This window comes from Schizosaccharomyces octosporus (assembly GCF_000150505.1).
Source record: "Schizosaccharomyces octosporus yFS286 unplaced genomic scaffold supercont6.1, whole genome shotgun sequence".
NCBI classification, from domain to species: Eukaryota; Fungi; Ascomycota; class Schizosaccharomycetes; order Schizosaccharomycetales; family Schizosaccharomycetaceae; genus Schizosaccharomyces; species Schizosaccharomyces octosporus.
This window is the reverse complement of record NW_013185619.1, coordinates 2,784,502-2,799,003: the sequence shown is the minus strand read 5'-3', so window position 1 is coordinate 2,799,003 and position 14,502 is coordinate 2,784,502. Positions and strand designations below refer to the sequence as shown.

Here is a 14,502-nt window from a genome sequence, read left to right as displayed (position 1 = left end):
GACGGTTTCTTCTCAACTTTTCTATTCAGGAAAGAATCCATTTAATAAGCGTGTTGCAATGCGCAAAATGCTTTTGCATACTCCATTGGATCTTATGAAATTCAACTAAGTAAAACGATTATTTATGGTATTATGTTTTGGGTCTTGCAGTGGAAGCTGAATAATTATATGATGAGTATAGGTCTGCTTGGTACTTTTAAAGCTAACGGCTTGTCTTATTTCATCAATGTGTGTCTTGTGACAAAAGACTTTGAGCATAGAAAAGCAAAACCGCTGCGACTTTCTGCGTCGCACCAAAAAGAAATGAACATTCTTTCGATTTAAATATCTTTTACACAACAGTTTTTATTCCAGTGCTTTAAGCATACTGAAAAAGTCACTTTTATTACCCGACAAAATTTTACAGTTTTATTTACGAAATAAAAAAACAAATACGGAATCCATATATTCCTCCCTTCTGAAGCTACAAACAAAATAGAGATACGCTTCTATACTCCTTACTTCTTGGGGGCCATACGACGAAGGTAAAAGTGCAACTCATCACCCTCAAGAATATAGCCATCACAGCGACCAGATTGGCCAGGGCGAGAAGAAACACAAGCGTACAAACGGCCAGCAGCGAATTGAGACTCCATAGCAGGATCAACCTTGGAGCTACCGACACGAGCACCAAGCTTGCGTTGGACGTGCTTGGACTTGGGGGTGGCAGTAGGAGTAGCCTTCTTACCCTTGCCGCCCATCAAGATGCCGTAATGAGTTTCATACCAAACACGGAAAGGAGCAGCATCAACTTGGACGATGGCAGACTTGGTCAAAGTGTTGGTACGAACCAACTCGTTGTTGGAAGGGTGGTAGGCGACTTGGATAATACGGGTCTTCTTAGCGACACCCTCAGAGCCCCAGGAGAAGTTACCAGATTCTAAACGAAGAGCACGGAACTTCTGGTTACCACCACGAACGCGGACTTCGTGAATACGCTTAGCACCAATACGAGTGTTGGCAGCTTGACGACCCAACTCGAATTTTCTCTTCTTGCGGTATTGAGCACGCTTGGCACCCGAAGCGGAGCGCTTGTGGCGGGAATCTCTGGTAATACCCATCCTGTTCTATTTGGATTAAGATTTGCTGTGGTTTCAACGGAGGAAGGTTTTGCTAGTCATCGTTTGTGTTGTGGTGTGACTGCTCTTTTGGGGTAGCAAACAGAGGATTGTGATTTACCGCACCATACAAAAAAACACTAAATGCGGTAAAACCTACTACCTAAAGATTCTTCAACTATTTCATTTTTTTATAATTTTTTTTTCTTTATTTTTTAGTTTCCAATTTTTTTCATTTTTTTTTAACCCTTGTAAACTTTTCGTGGTTTAATGTAGCGTAACGAGGAGATTGAATATTCATGAAGAGCTGAATTATCGTTTATATGCAGAGGAAACATTATATTTTCAATCAAATATTGAAATAAATACGATTTCTTTTAATTATCTTGAGAGATTTTCTTCATTCAGATTTAGAAACGTAAAACGAAATTTGTTCCAGGTAATTTGTATACCACCTACTATTACGTGTAGTATGTAAGGTAAGAAAAGAACAAATGCTTTCGAATGTTGTAGATGCTCTTTTGTATTTGGTGGTCGTCTTCTATTCGCAGTTAAAAGAGATATTCATATTTGAACGGATCAGAAGCTGGAAATCTAGGGTCACTTTTGGAAAGTCACCAAAAAAAAACAAAGAAAAAATATTTCTAACATCATCTCATTGTGGACTTTCCTTAAGAAGGGGATCTCTTTTTATAAAAAAGCCAACCTGTACAATCTTTTTCTAAGATCAAAAAATGTGTTATTTTACCAAGAAAAAACAAAAAGACACCATGTTTAGTGCTTTTTTCTCTCTTTTTTTTTTATATAAACAAACCGACATCATATTTTCCCTATTGGTTCGTTTATGAGTACTTTGTTTACGAAGCGAAACCCCGCAATCAACAACAGATCGCCGAGTCATTCATACCGCCTTTATCCCTTTCCCTTTCATTCATATGTGAACAACTAACCTCCAATTTCTTAGCTTCCAGACATATTTCTTCTAGTTTATTTTAGATCTTTAGAAACAAATTTCAGTGACCGGTAATTGTGTCCATTGAAACCATCAATTGTTCCTGTTGATTTACCTTTTCACTACTTTGTATAGTTGTGATTAACTAAAATAAATTTCTTCTTTAAGCGGAAGTAGGATTAATTTTACATGTCAAGCAGTCAAGACTGTAACCATTCCCAATCCGGTGATTCTGCAAAAACGATTACTCAAAATACAATGCACCCTGATACTTCCAATGGTACCAAATCCCACCGTTATGTGCCCAATGGGTCCATTTCTAGTGAAGATTTAGGTGATTTTGTTATGCCGGAAGTACACGAACCTGATTCTGGTAATGCGAACACATCTCATCCATATGGCTCACAGGAAGATCCGCGCCAAGCGAGCCGCGTCCAGAGAAAAATTTCATCAAACACCGACCCCGTAGGACCATCGTCTTCTTCGGTAGATAAAAACATTGCTTATGAATACCGTCCATACACGAGCCTAAGTATGTACCGTCCAAAACAGGATGGCGATTTCTACCCGTCGGCTCAGTCGCCTCATTCCCCGGATCAAAGAGCGGGACCAATGAATCTTTCAAAAGGACGTCAAACTACCTCTTCCGTCAAATCAGAAGAATCACTCAACCTGAAAGCCCGTCAAAATGCTATTAACGAAACAAGGGCTTTTGGTATTCGTCTTTGGAAACCTGCCCTTTACAAAAAGCTTCGCTCGGTAAACCGCGATGCTGAAATCGACATCCATGATGAACCTTTAAAGCGCCCTAGTAAATCTATATCCAATTGGATTTGGTTTACCTGTTTTGGGATTCCTCTCTTTTCTGTCATGTTCCTCTGTTTCCTTTTCTTCTCTTTACTTTCTTATTTTAATTTCCCTTACGCTATATTGTACAGGCGACTCTGTCGTGGTCTAATGTGGTACCTTTTGTATCCTTTTGGTCAGCATGTCCGTCATAAGGTTCGCCCAAGAATCGCCAATTCACCTACCCATGGAAGACGAAGAAGAAGAAGTAGCTCCCAACAAGCAGATAATCTGCGCCTGAATTTCTTGACCTTTTCTTTCTGCGAAAATCCAATGAATAGAGCTTTAGACTGTGATGCTTCTAAAGGCCCATTTAGCGTTTCCATGGTCATTTATTATACTTTCTTTTATTTACTTATTACGCCATCTCTTTTACTGGTCTCTGCTATTTGTATGTTTAGTATATTCTTTATTCCATGTGCGCGCACTTTATGGACCTTGTGGAAGCATTTACATACTTGCCCTCTAGCTATATCATTCAGGAACAATATCGCTCTACCAATCTCGCATGAGTCATTGGAGGTTGTGCTTTTGTGCGTGAAGCAAGCTGCCAGTTCCAAGTATTACAAGTATACAGTCGATGGAATCTATATTATTTATTATGATATGCTTGCTTTAATTTTTCCAACAATCATCGTTGGTTTTGTTGGTCCCAAGGGCTACTGGTTTTCATCTCCAATGGTTATATTTACAGCATCCTTAATCAGTATTATTCCGCTTGCTTACTTTATCGGAATGGCAGTTGCATCTATCTCAGCTCAAAGTAGTATGGGTATGGGAGCATTTATTAATGCCTTCTTTGGTTCTGTTATCGAGGTTTTTCTTTATTCTGTGGCCTTACGCAAAGGAAATGCTCAGCTTGTTGAAGGAAGTATTATCGGTAGTATTTTAGCTGGTTTATTGTTGATGCCTGGTTTGTCGATGTGTGCTGGTGCAGTAAGGAAGAAATTCCAATTCTTTAATATCAAGTCTGCTGGTGCCACTAGTACAATGCTTTTATTTGCTGTCCTCGGTGTTTTCGCGCCGACCATGCTATTTCAAATCTACGGTAGTTTTACATTAGAATGTACTAGCTGTGGCCCTGAATGCAAGACATGTACAAAACGATTTGTACTACTTAATGACGATTTTTATCAAGAAAGGATTCGCCCTTTTACTTATATTTGTGCTGTTTTACTCCTGTTGTCCTATGCCATCGGTCTATGGTTTACGTTACGAACACACGCTGCCCATATTTGGGAAAATATAAATGTCAACGAAGCTTCCATAATTTTAACGAAACCTGAAGACAATAATAATGAAGAGAATCATAATGATCATGAAGACAATGACGCAGAGTCAACCTCGCGAGAGCCTCTAGAGTGTTCCGCTGACTATACTTCTTCTGATACTTCTTCCATTCAGGAGTTTGGTAGAGCTCAACAGAAACCATACAGTTCCGAACCACTGAGCCATCTTGCGAAACAGCCCGAGGGACACGGTGAAGACGCACCAAATTGGTCTCGTCTCAAAAGTGCCGTTATCCTTTTGTCAGCAACGTTTGCGTATGCGCTTATTGCGGAAATATTAGTCCAAAATGTTGATACCGTGATGGTCAAGTACTCAATTAGTGAAAAGCTTCTTGGATTAATATTGTTTGCTCTTGTTCCCAATACTACAGAATTTATGAACGCTATATCGTTTGCACTTAATGATAATATTGCTTTGTCAATGGAAATTGGTTCAGCTTACGCGTTACAAGTGTGTCTGCTGCAGATACCTTGCCTTATGGCATACAGTGCCTTTGAATACCATAGTTCCGGTGCAACATTGACTTTCGAACATCTATTCACATTGATATTTCCCAGTTGGGACATGATATGTATTATGATTTGTGTATTTTTACTGACTTACGTTCACTCTGAAGGAAAAAGTACATACTTTAAAGGGTCTATTTTGGTACTTGCCTACTTGGTGTCGATGTTCGGATTTATGTTTTTTAATGTTTAAAATGATCCCTCTTACAGGAGTACTGAATTATAAGAAAAGAAAAAGGAAGCAAAATATACATGTATAGCAAAGAAGTAATATTGCGTGGATTTCATTTCATTTATCATGATTGTAAGAAGAAACGTCCTTTTTCTAGTTCTAAAGATAGACAGAATGAACAATTATTTCTAATAAAGGATATATCTAAGCTTGCTTGTATAGATGGTAGGAGCCAGCCTGTTGGTTAGGGAATACCAAAGTGTCAGCAATGACGACGCTAGGACGACGAGAAACAGTAAAAACAATAACTTCGGCAATGTCTTCTGGGATTAAAGGTTCGTAACCCTTGTAAACGTTGCCTGCTTTCTCGTGGTCACCAGAGTAGCGGACCATACTGAACTCAGTCTCAACTTGACCAGGATCAACCTCCATTACACGGATACCAGTATCGATGGTTTCCTTGCGCAGAGCGGAAGTAAATTGAGCAACAGCTGATTTGGTAGAGCAATAGACAGATCCTCCCGGATAGGATTCTCTACCTGCAATACTGCCAACATTGACAATGTCACCCTTGCCTTTCTTGTAGTAAAGAGGTAAGATAGCACGAGTCATAGCCATCAAACCAAGAACGTTTGTAGTCATCATACGAACGGCATCATCAACTTTAAGGTCCTTAACCCTGTCAACACCAATGGCAAGACCAGCATTGTTCACCAAGACATCAATATCGGCAAAGTCCTTTGGCAAGTTCTCAATGACTTTAGGAATTGATTCCAAATCCGACACGTCCAATTTGATAGGAAGAACAGAGACAGAATACTTGGAATGTAAATCTTTAGCAATCTCCTCGACGGTAGGAAGACGACGAGCACCTAAAATCAACTTGACCTTGGCAACCTTTGCAAATTCGTAAGCTGTGCTCTTACCAATACCGGAAGAGGCACCTGTTATGAGAATAGTTTTATTATCCAAGCGACTCATGTTATATCAACCTTCAACTTCCAAGAAGAGAGAACTTGGGAAAAGAAAGATTCATTATATTCCTTTCTTTTAAGCACACTATATGATATCATTTGAGATATCATATTGGGGTTCGTTAGATAGTAAGATAAATAATGGAGAACTGATAAATTTCTTAACAGTTGAGATGAAAGAATTAAAAATCATGTTTATTCTTTTCTTTTCTTTTTTCTTCAAAAAATGCGATTTTGATTGAAACAGGATCTTGAATATTACAAAAGCTAAGCATTACTATCGTTTACAATGAACAAATGGTACTCCATACCAAATTGGCGAACCAAAATAAAATCGTGCACGCCTAAGTTTTATGTCTGCATTAGAATTCCTTTCATTTAAACATTTTTCTTTTCTTTCAAAGCTTTCGGTTGAGCAATTTCAATTATTTCCAATGGAAAAAAACAGTACACAGATTCACACTACGAAGCAATAATTGAGAAAATATTTTGAACTTTTGTCTTGACGTACCTGGTACTTTTTATGTTTACCGTTGACATCTTTGAAAACTTGGAATCTGTCGCTAATAAAATAATGGTACATGTTTGTGGTTTTTCTTGACCACTCATTTAACTACATTGTACCTTTTCTTGGGAGATTCTTAAAGCCACCTTTTTGCCTAAAACACCCAACTTAAGGTAAATGAATGTTTCATTTACCTGTTTATTTATTTATTTACTTTATTGTGATCTCAAACACCAAGGCACTAAATAGAATAACGCGTTGCAAACCAAGACGCTAAAAACCTCCACCATGGTAAACTTGTGGTTTTTACAAACCATTCGTCTTTGGGATTCCTTCGTTAAATTTCGATTTCTCATTCTTTTAATTTAAATTAAATTAAATTATTTTTTGATTGAGCTGTATGCTTCGACTGAACGACGACGAGCATCCTAATGAATATGTAGTCTTCATAACAGCCGTTAAAGATGCACAGGAACGATTTGCGAAGGATTATTTAAATCGAATTGCTGCTATGGCATTTCCGATTATGAAAAACAATGGGTTTGGTATTACATCCTTGGATGAAGTGACCTATAATTCTCAGTTTTGGGGTAGAAATTGGAACAGAGGCGAATGTGTAGAGTTGGTGTTGCGAGATTCTCGCGGGAATTGGTTGCCTTTTGAGTTTGTTATGGATGTGTTTTTACACGAACTCTGTCACATCTGGCGTGGCCCTCATGATAAAACCTTTTATAATCATCTCTCTCATTTGCGCCAAGAGTTAACGGAGCTTTATGCAAAGAGCTATAAAGGCCCAGGGAAGTATATGACATGGGACTCATTTTCTCTTGCCAATGTCGTTGCGGGACTTCGCACAGTTGCTCATCGGGGGGTCACCTTGACATCCAGTACACCCAGTGGTATCGACCTGTGCGGTGGCTCTCTCCAACGAAAGAGAAACAAACGTAGTGCCACAGGATCACGAGTAGGAAGAAAGAAAAACGCAAAAACTGGTCAGAAACTTGGATCCAACTTGGACGAAAGGAAAAATATGCTTCAGTCCACCTCAAAACCCCAGGCAAGGAGTAATCGAGGAAGAGAAGCAAGACTTGTTGCTGCTGTCAAAAGATCTGGCCCCCATATTGAAAACCCTACTGAAGCTCCACCTGCAGCCAAACAAAAGACACTGAATAATTTTATTGTCATTGATTAAGTTTCATCTATATGTATAATTTCTTTACTTTTCTTCATGTCCCTGTCCCTGTCCCTGTTCCTTTTATATTACTTTAGTTCATGCTAAAATTGTTTCTATCATTTACTTTGTAAGATGATTCTGAAAAAGTTCGCTTGCTCCGATGACTCAGTTTACTTTACACTTTATGCATGCTTGCAACTATGGTTCCGGCGTTTGGTTTAATGTTGGTTAGGAAGTTCGGTCGATAGTAGGAAGAAAGAAAAACAACATAAGAAAGCTTTTATAATTTACAACATTCATAAAGACTCAGAGTGACTATATGAAGCATATGGTTTGAGGTATTTGAGTTTACGATGTCTCGTAACATCAAAACATTGTATATTAGAAAAGCACTTTCACTCAAATGAAAGAGATTTATTTATGTTTTACTATCATAAGTTATAACCAAGTGTATCTAATTTGATCATATGTAGCTTCACTTTTCACATTGTTCTTTTGACATATGTTCATCACAGATCGTAGTCTCCTTATTCTTTTACTTCATTCATAAATCAAGCAAGTAGATGTCCATTCTCAAATAGTAAAGTCTATGCTTCATCTAGAAAACTAGTAACTCATTTTCATAAATTAATAAAACATGTACAAATATTCACATTACTTTTTTCGTGGTTTCATGTACAATTTCTTTCGATTCCACTCCACCAAAGAAAAGTTATTACATGAGCGAAATCAAAAGTTTTGGAGAAAATGAGACGATAGAAAGACACATTATTCAACCGCCAATTCCTAAAGCGTTAAAAAAGTATTGGAACAACCGATACAATTTGTTTTCACGATTCGATGAAGGAATTTGGTTGGACTACCAATCCTGGTATAGTGTTACGCCAGAGTATGTAGACTAATATGCTTCTTGCTTTCTTGCTCGTAGGGAAGCAGCTCATGTGATGTCTTTTAAATCTGCCATCTTTGTAAAGCAGACAAACTAATGCCTGTTCAGACGAGTTGCGTATAACATTGCTCAATCTATATATGAATCTCATCAACCTGAATTGATTATTGATGCTTTTTCTGGTTGTGGAGGAAATACAATCCAGTTCGCCAAGTTCTGTCCAGGTATGTACATTCCTCCGTATTTCGTGTATTTCCGCTAATCATGTTGCTAGTTATTTCAATTGAGCTTGACCCAATAAAAATTGCTATGGCCAAGCACAATTTAAGTGTATATGAAATCCCTGCGTCTAGAGTCACATTCATACAAGGAGATGTATTAGAAGTATTAAGGTCCATTGACTTTGCTTCTCAATTTAGAGTACGTTTTTCTTTTTGTGAATCATGTTGACTAAACGTGTTTCTAGACAATAATTTTCATGAGTCCACCATGGGGAGGTCCTAGTTATTCAGGCAAATCTACATATTCTTTAAATGACTTAATTCCTTACACATTTGACATTTTGTATAAAGAGGCTGTTCGTATTACACCCTACATTGCCGCTTTTCTTCCCAAGAACACTGATATTGATGAATTGGCTCAATATAGCACCGATAAAAATCGCATTGTGATTACAAATTTCCTTTATCAAGGCTATTCTAAGGCTATCTGTTGCTACTTCAGCATGAAAAGTGTCTTGACTTCTAATGCTCTTCAACAAGTCTAAATCTAGAAGCTACACCATACTATATGAGCTTACACAAAACCATCAATTGTCCGTTCCTGATTCGGTATCATCCCAAAAATTAATTCATTAACTAAAAATAGCGATTAAGTTTTAACATGTCATAGGACACTTTTCGTAAATGCAAATAATAAAAATTACCTCGACATTAGTTTCTATCAAGCATGGTAGCCAATCCACCTTCAGGTCTTCCAAACAGTGGACATATCTTGTTGGTCTTCATATGACCGACTTGACCGCAGTTGCTGCATTTACGAGTAGTAGGCTTTTTGCCTTCTCCATTAATGGTGATACCTTCCTTAGCAGCATGACGAGCTCTTCTACGTTCCCAATTCTTTTGACTTTTTGCGAGTTCTTGTTCCAATCTTTTACGATTGCGTCTATCAATCGCTTCGTCTCCTGTAGGAACAACGGCATCTAAAGCAGTAGATTGTTCATCAATTTCTCTCCGCTTTTTCAAGTATGCATGGATAACAATAGGATCGTGAACAACCTCTTGTTTTCGATCCCAATTTCCATTGCGATCCTGGTATACTCGAACTATTCGAAGAACCTTATCTGTTGAAGGAGTTGCTTCCCTTGGAGTTTCCTCCGTTTCAAGATAATCTTCATATTTGTTTCTTATTTTATACTTCCTTGCCAATTCATCAGTGCTTGAAATAGCAAGGCCACGCTTTTGAGCGTTCCAAATCCTGTTGATTTCTTCTTCGTAGGCCTGCTGTTGCTTGGCAACATTGTAGGCGTGCGCGTTCTTCGTCTGTGGCTCAGGTCTATCATCCGATTCACCAGCAGGTTTGAAACCACCTTTCATACTAGTACGGATAAAGCTGTAGCCTTCGCCAATGCCAGTCGGATCTCCCTCACCGAAAAGGGTAAGCATGGCTTTTCCTTGTGTAGCATTAATGAAATTTCTAGTCGTTATCCATGGTGCTAATAGTTGCTCTGCAGGCTGTTCTTCTTCATCGTCATCATTTATCTCGTCAATTGTTTTACCATATCCAGCATCCTCTAATTGCTGAACACCAACTTGCATGCTCTCTAAAAGACATACAGTTTCAGGCGAAACCATTGACCTCGTACCAGCCTCATCAGGAACAACCTCATTCGATTTCAACTTCCAATAACCAGGTCCATCTCCCTTCTTCTTATATTCCATGAACTCTTTAAGTCTTTGACGAATTTGCATCTCATTCTGATCCGAAAAATGCTGCGAGAGCTGTCTAATAAAAAGACCCCCGGTTGGCGATCGCCTGATTAATCTAAACACAAGCATTTTCAAACGGTTCTTGCTTGCAGTAGTCACTTTTCGAGAATGTGGACCAGGAACATCAGTAACAGGAAAAGTTTGTCCACTCACGAAGATATGATTTATGTTTTTCAAATAGTACTTCGAGCCATAACTGCTAGAATTTCGAATTAAAATGAAATCGGTTGGAGGAAGTTCATGCTTGAACAAAGGAGCACGAATCATCTTATTATATAGTGTAGGGGTTATTTCTCCTGGTTCTACAGAACCAAAATTCCAAAAAGGACTTCTGTCCTGAACGTCTAGAACATGACTTTCACCAACTTCTAACTTGGGCCGCGATTCGTCCTGTTCGTTCTTTTTTCGATAATAATTCACAATCCTACTAGCCATTCCAACATTCGAAAGGACAGGAGGATGTTCTTCAGAGAATTCTACCAAAATAGCATGCGTGGTATCACCCATAGTCATGTCTTTCGTATTTGGAATAAGACCTCTTTCCGATTTATGTTTATCCTTGCTTTTCTTGCGGACATTCAAAGGAGAGAATACAATAGCAGCATTTGGCTTAAAAGACATAGTTGGCCTATGAAAGCTTCGCACAGCTCTTTTACTTAGCCTAGTCTTATAGTATGGGAATGTCAGCTTCTCAGCGAACGCGGCATGCTCAATAGCAAGCTGAGACAAGGTATTTCTAACCTTAGATTGATGATTTTGCTTGAGCATTTCATAAGCGCTATCGTTAGATAAGTTGTATTTCCAAGAAAAGGAATTGCGTAAATGTAAGTCGTGATATGAGCGATGCTGTTCATCCCGCTTTTGAGGCTGCAAAAGTAACTTGGGATCATTCAAGTTAAGAACTACCTTCGACCCTCCTGTTTCACCTTCGAAAATATTATCATCGATGTTCAAATCGAAATCAGCCAATGATTTATCTATGGAAAAGGAAGGGCGATCTAAGTTTGATAAATCCTTCTCATCGTAAATAATACCTTTCTCCCAATCATTGGTCGTAAATATGGTGTTCAAATCAAGTCCATCGTTTCTCTTTCTGTTAGCAGCTCTTTCCATGAATGTCAAGACATACCTGAGTAAGTCCACCAGTTTTTCGCCTTTTCGTGGATTGAGTTGATATAACAGGAACGATATCACGTTTTATGGGAACAGGCTTCTTAGAATTAAAAATGGCAGAATAATCCGGTTCAATTTCAAGAGTTAATCTGGACGGTACACAAACTTAAACATTAGCTTCTTTGGAAAAAAAATGAACATACCTTTCGGAGTTTTCTTTTTAGGAGGGGCCAACTTCACATGCTTAGGGCGGAATAATTCAGAAAAGTTTAACAGTACTCCACGTTGAAAGGAAGGGAAATAAGTTTTGACAATGTTCTCACGGATCTGATCTTCATTTTGTGTTTCAGCTGCAGTAGGAATAGCAGGAGCGGAAGGCGTTTCATTCATATCTACCAGACCTGCTGGTACAGAAAAACCAACACCACTGAGAACTTGACCCGCGGCTGCTTCACCCATTTCCTTAGCTAATAAACTCCTAAAATCTTCATCTTCGTCTTTGCCGGTATAGTTTACGGCTTGTTCTTCCTCAGGCAAATTGTCATCTGAGACATCATCTTCTAAATCATCACCATCGTCGATAGCTTTGCCAAAACCGAAATCATCTTCATAGCTTAAACCATCTTGACCATTGTCATTTTTTAACTCGGTTGGTTCGGACTCTTTAATCGGTTCAGACTCTAGGTTTTTCGTCTGTTCCTCTAAATCCATTGGAATCATATCTCCTAAAAAAGAATCTAGCATTCCCATCCCAGAATCATTCTGTTTCAGCGAAAAATCCTACTATTGTAAGCATACTTCGTAGTTGATATAAAACAACTTACATTTTCGGAATCTAGTAATGAATCTTTCGACCCAATTTCACCTTCTAAGCCATTAAAGGACATACTAATTCAATTTCTGAATTTTAAATAGCCTTTAACAAGGAGGATACACTAAAATACAACGTTTGGGCCTCAAGAAGATGTAGGTGAAGGGTGAATCAAGCATGCAGACAGCATACCCCAGAAGTAACGACATGTGCAAAAAGGTAACAGTGGCAAGCGACCACAAACTAGAATTATACTACACATATGAAGAATTGGTAAATATGCAATAAAATAGTTGCAATTAATATTATTATTTGAGTTTGTTTATGAAGGCATATTTAAATCGGATTAGAGAAATTAAAAGTTAGACATCTTAATCGAGTAACGGAAATGAAACTATATTATAGAACACAAAGAGTAACGTAACGAAAATGCGAGAAGATTATAGGACGTGATTAAATAAAACGGAGAACGTCGCAATTATATTAAGCTTAAGAGAGATGAGGGGATTTAGTATGCTTATACATGAACCATAAAAAGGGTAAAGGAAGAATCATAACAACCATAATGAAAGCATAAACAGCTCCGGGATCTGTAGTCATGGAAGTAATCATTGTTAAGGAAATCTGGCCAAAAAAGACACCGGCTTGAGAAATGAGAGAGTATAATGCAAAGAATCTAGTCTCTTTCCCGTGAGGAATCAATTGTGAATAAACAGAACGACAGAAACTATGGGCACCGCCTAATAAAAAGCTAACGAAAATAGTGGTCCTAAAGATATCGGCAGCAGTACATATACCGCCATCAAAACCTGGAAGGAAGCCCAACATACCATACATAGGTGCCAAAGGTAATATCATTACGATGATGATCACGGTTTGTAGATTGGTTAAACGAAAGTATTCAGTGAGATAAGGTAAAACAATAGTGCCCAACAAAGCAAACAAAGAGATTCCCATACCGAGTAATGCAACCTGGAAATTTGATAAATTCAATCTTGATTTTCCTATTATAATAGCAGAGGTAAGCGTGGTTTGGAGACCACAGTTTATAAATAAACGTGAAAATAAAAACAAACGAATGGGCAGGATGCTCATAGCATGCTGTAGAGAATGATAAGATTCTTTAGTACTGTCTAAAATGATCTTCCAAAGAGGATTAGCGGTTTGATTATCATTTGGAAGCTTTACAAACAAACAAAGGGGATTTGACAAGAGTAACCACCAGGTACCGCAAACCGTGATTGCAATGGGAATTAATAAAGAGTCGGGTGATGCTTTATACAAAAGTGGTACGAGGCATAATTGAAGAAGAATTGCTGATCCAAAGAAACAGCTAAATCCTACGCTCGATAATCTAGCAGCAATTCTGGATTTATCTTCCTCTTCAGCATCAACAGGAGGAGCAGACTCATTCAAGATCAGACTCTGCTCATTTAAAAACTGTTCTTCATTTTCGAGTCCTGCCGTGCTGTCTTCAGAAAAAGAGCCGTTTCCAATACTAGATGTCTCATCCTGCAACGCAGATTCCAACGTATACGGAGTATTCGATACAGGGTAATACCGTAATAAGATAGGCAAGAAGGAGTCGTAACAGGATTGAGCGATAATAAAGGACAGATCAATTGCAAGAAATGAAACTAGTTGGAAATTGAATAAATGAGAAGGGAGCCATGGTAGAATTATAGTACTCATTGAGCCAATTAAGACACATAAATGAAGGATATAACGCCGATAGTTGCCATAATCGCAAACTACACCTACGCCTGTCATCAAACACAATTGAAGGAGATTTGAAAATGCAAATGCGGCAAACAAGATAGAGCCCGTGTCAATCCATATGGAGTGAAGTATGCGTACAGAACACGATTCATCAGGAAAACTGGAGCAAGGAATTGTGTGGTCTCTTCTTAAAAACCCATTGGTTCGGGCGTTTTTCATGATTACCAATGGAACGAATACACCCATATTCGCTGTTGCAACGGGCCCTGCTCCGCCCGCGTACAATATCCAGCTTAAAATATGCCAAACATTGGTGCTAAAGCTTTTCCTGTACGAGGAAAAAGATGAATCCATTAGATTGATAAGCAATTCCTCTTTAAAATAACAAACAACGAATACTGAAACTATGTGAGAGTATTGTTCAGGTTCAATGAGTTTAGACCGTTCGTGGTGGTGCTATATATAT

General features: G+C 38.4%; 7 protein-coding genes across 7 annotated transcripts; 3 read left to right on the top strand and 4 right to left on the bottom strand.

Moving 5' to 3' along the window:
* Positions 1-328: 328 nt before the first annotated feature.
* Positions 329-2,333, bottom strand: SOCG_02072 (40S ribosomal protein S8). The gene has a single exon (XM_013160566.1). The coding sequence runs from the start codon at positions 1,098-1,100 to the stop codon at positions 498-500; it is 603 nt and encodes a 200-aa protein (XP_013016020.1). The 5' UTR covers positions 1,101-2,333; the 3' UTR covers positions 329-497.
* Positions 1,978-5,857, top strand: SOCG_02071 (calcium permease). Its single transcript, XM_013160565.1, has one exon. The coding sequence runs from the start codon at positions 2,239-2,241 to the stop codon at positions 4,882-4,884; it is 2,646 nt and encodes an 881-aa protein (XP_013016019.1). The 5' UTR covers positions 1,978-2,238; the 3' UTR covers positions 4,885-5,857.
* SOCG_02070 (short chain dehydrogenase) lies at positions 4,883-5,907 on the bottom strand. Its single transcript, XM_013160564.1, has one exon. The coding sequence runs from the start codon at positions 5,842-5,844 to the stop codon at positions 5,068-5,070; it is 777 nt and encodes a 258-aa protein (XP_013016018.1). The 5' UTR covers positions 5,845-5,907; the 3' UTR covers positions 4,883-5,067.
* Positions 5,908-6,563: 656 nt separating this feature from the next.
* On the top strand, positions 6,564-8,051 carry SOCG_02069 (WLM domain-containing protein). Its single transcript, XM_013160563.1, has one exon. It carries the CDS (start codon positions 6,743-6,745, stop codon positions 7,532-7,534), a length of 792 nt encoding a protein of 263 aa, XP_013016017.1. The 5' UTR covers positions 6,564-6,742; the 3' UTR covers positions 7,535-8,051.
* A 128-nt stretch (positions 8,052-8,179) lies between these two features.
* SOCG_02068 (RNA methyltransferase Tgs1) lies at positions 8,180-12,452 on the top strand. Its single transcript, XM_013160562.1, has 4 exons — positions 8,180-8,405; positions 8,514-8,629; positions 8,680-8,825; positions 8,872-12,452. The coding sequence occupies exons 1-4, from the start codon at positions 8,236-8,238 to the stop codon at positions 9,169-9,171; spliced, it is 732 nt and encodes a 243-aa protein (XP_013016016.1). The 5' UTR covers positions 8,180-8,235; the 3' UTR covers positions 9,172-12,452.
* Positions 9,168-12,614, bottom strand: SOCG_02067 (transcription factor TFIID complex subunit Taf111). Its single transcript, XM_013160561.1, has 4 exons — positions 12,331-12,614; positions 11,710-12,286; positions 11,523-11,671; positions 9,168-11,482 (listed from the first exon to the last, which is right to left on the bottom strand). Exons 1-4 carry the CDS (start codon positions 12,391-12,393, stop codon positions 9,338-9,340), a joined length of 2,934 nt encoding a protein of 977 aa, XP_013016015.1. The 5' UTR covers positions 12,394-12,614; the 3' UTR covers positions 9,168-9,337.
* SOCG_02066 (vacuolar amino acid efflux transporter Atg22) lies at positions 12,566-14,479 on the bottom strand. Its single transcript, XM_013160560.1, has one exon. The coding sequence runs from the start codon at positions 14,388-14,390 to the stop codon at positions 12,807-12,809; it is 1,584 nt and encodes a 527-aa protein (XP_013016014.1). The 5' UTR covers positions 14,391-14,479; the 3' UTR covers positions 12,566-12,806.
* Between the last annotated feature and the right edge of the window lie 23 nt (positions 14,480-14,502).

Coding starts and splice junctions, on each gene's coding strand:
- SOCG_02072 (XM_013160566.1), bottom strand. CDS start 1,100: ATGGGTATTACCAGAGATTCCCGCCACAAGCGCTCCGCTTCGGGTGCC.
- SOCG_02071 (XM_013160565.1), top strand. CDS start 2,239: ATGTCAAGCAGTCAAGACTGTAACCATTCCCAATCCGGTGATTCTGCA.
- SOCG_02070 (XM_013160564.1), bottom strand. CDS start 5,844: ATGAGTCGCTTGGATAATAAAACTATTCTCATAACAGGTGCCTCTTCC.
- SOCG_02069 (XM_013160563.1), top strand. CDS start 6,743: ATGCTTCGACTGAACGACGACGAGCATCCTAATGAATATGTAGTCTTC.
- SOCG_02068 (XM_013160562.1), top strand. CDS start 8,236: ATGAGCGAAATCAAAAGTTTTGGAGAAAATGAGACGATAGAAAGACAC. Junction 8,406..8,513: donor TGGTATAGTGTTACGCCAGA/GTATGTAGACTA, acceptor ATGCCTGTTCAG/ACGAGTTGCGTATAACATTG. Junction 8,826..8,871: donor ACTTTGCTTCTCAATTTAGA/GTACGTTTTTCT, acceptor ACGTGTTTCTAG/ACAATAATTTTCATGAGTCC.
- SOCG_02067 (XM_013160561.1), bottom strand. CDS start 12,393: ATGTCCTTTAATGGCTTAGAAGGTGAAATTGGGTCGAAAGATTCATTA. Junction 12,287..12,330: donor CATTACTAGATTCCGAAAAT/GTAAGTTGTTTT, acceptor TTACAATAGTAG/GATTTTTCGCTGAAACAGAA. Junction 11,672..11,709: donor TAAAAAGAAAACTCCGAAAG/GTATGTTCATTT, acceptor CTAATGTTTAAG/TTTGTGTACCGTCCAGATTA.
- SOCG_02066 (XM_013160560.1), bottom strand. CDS start 14,390: ATGGATTCATCTTTTTCCTCGTACAGGAAAAGCTTTAGCACCAATGTT.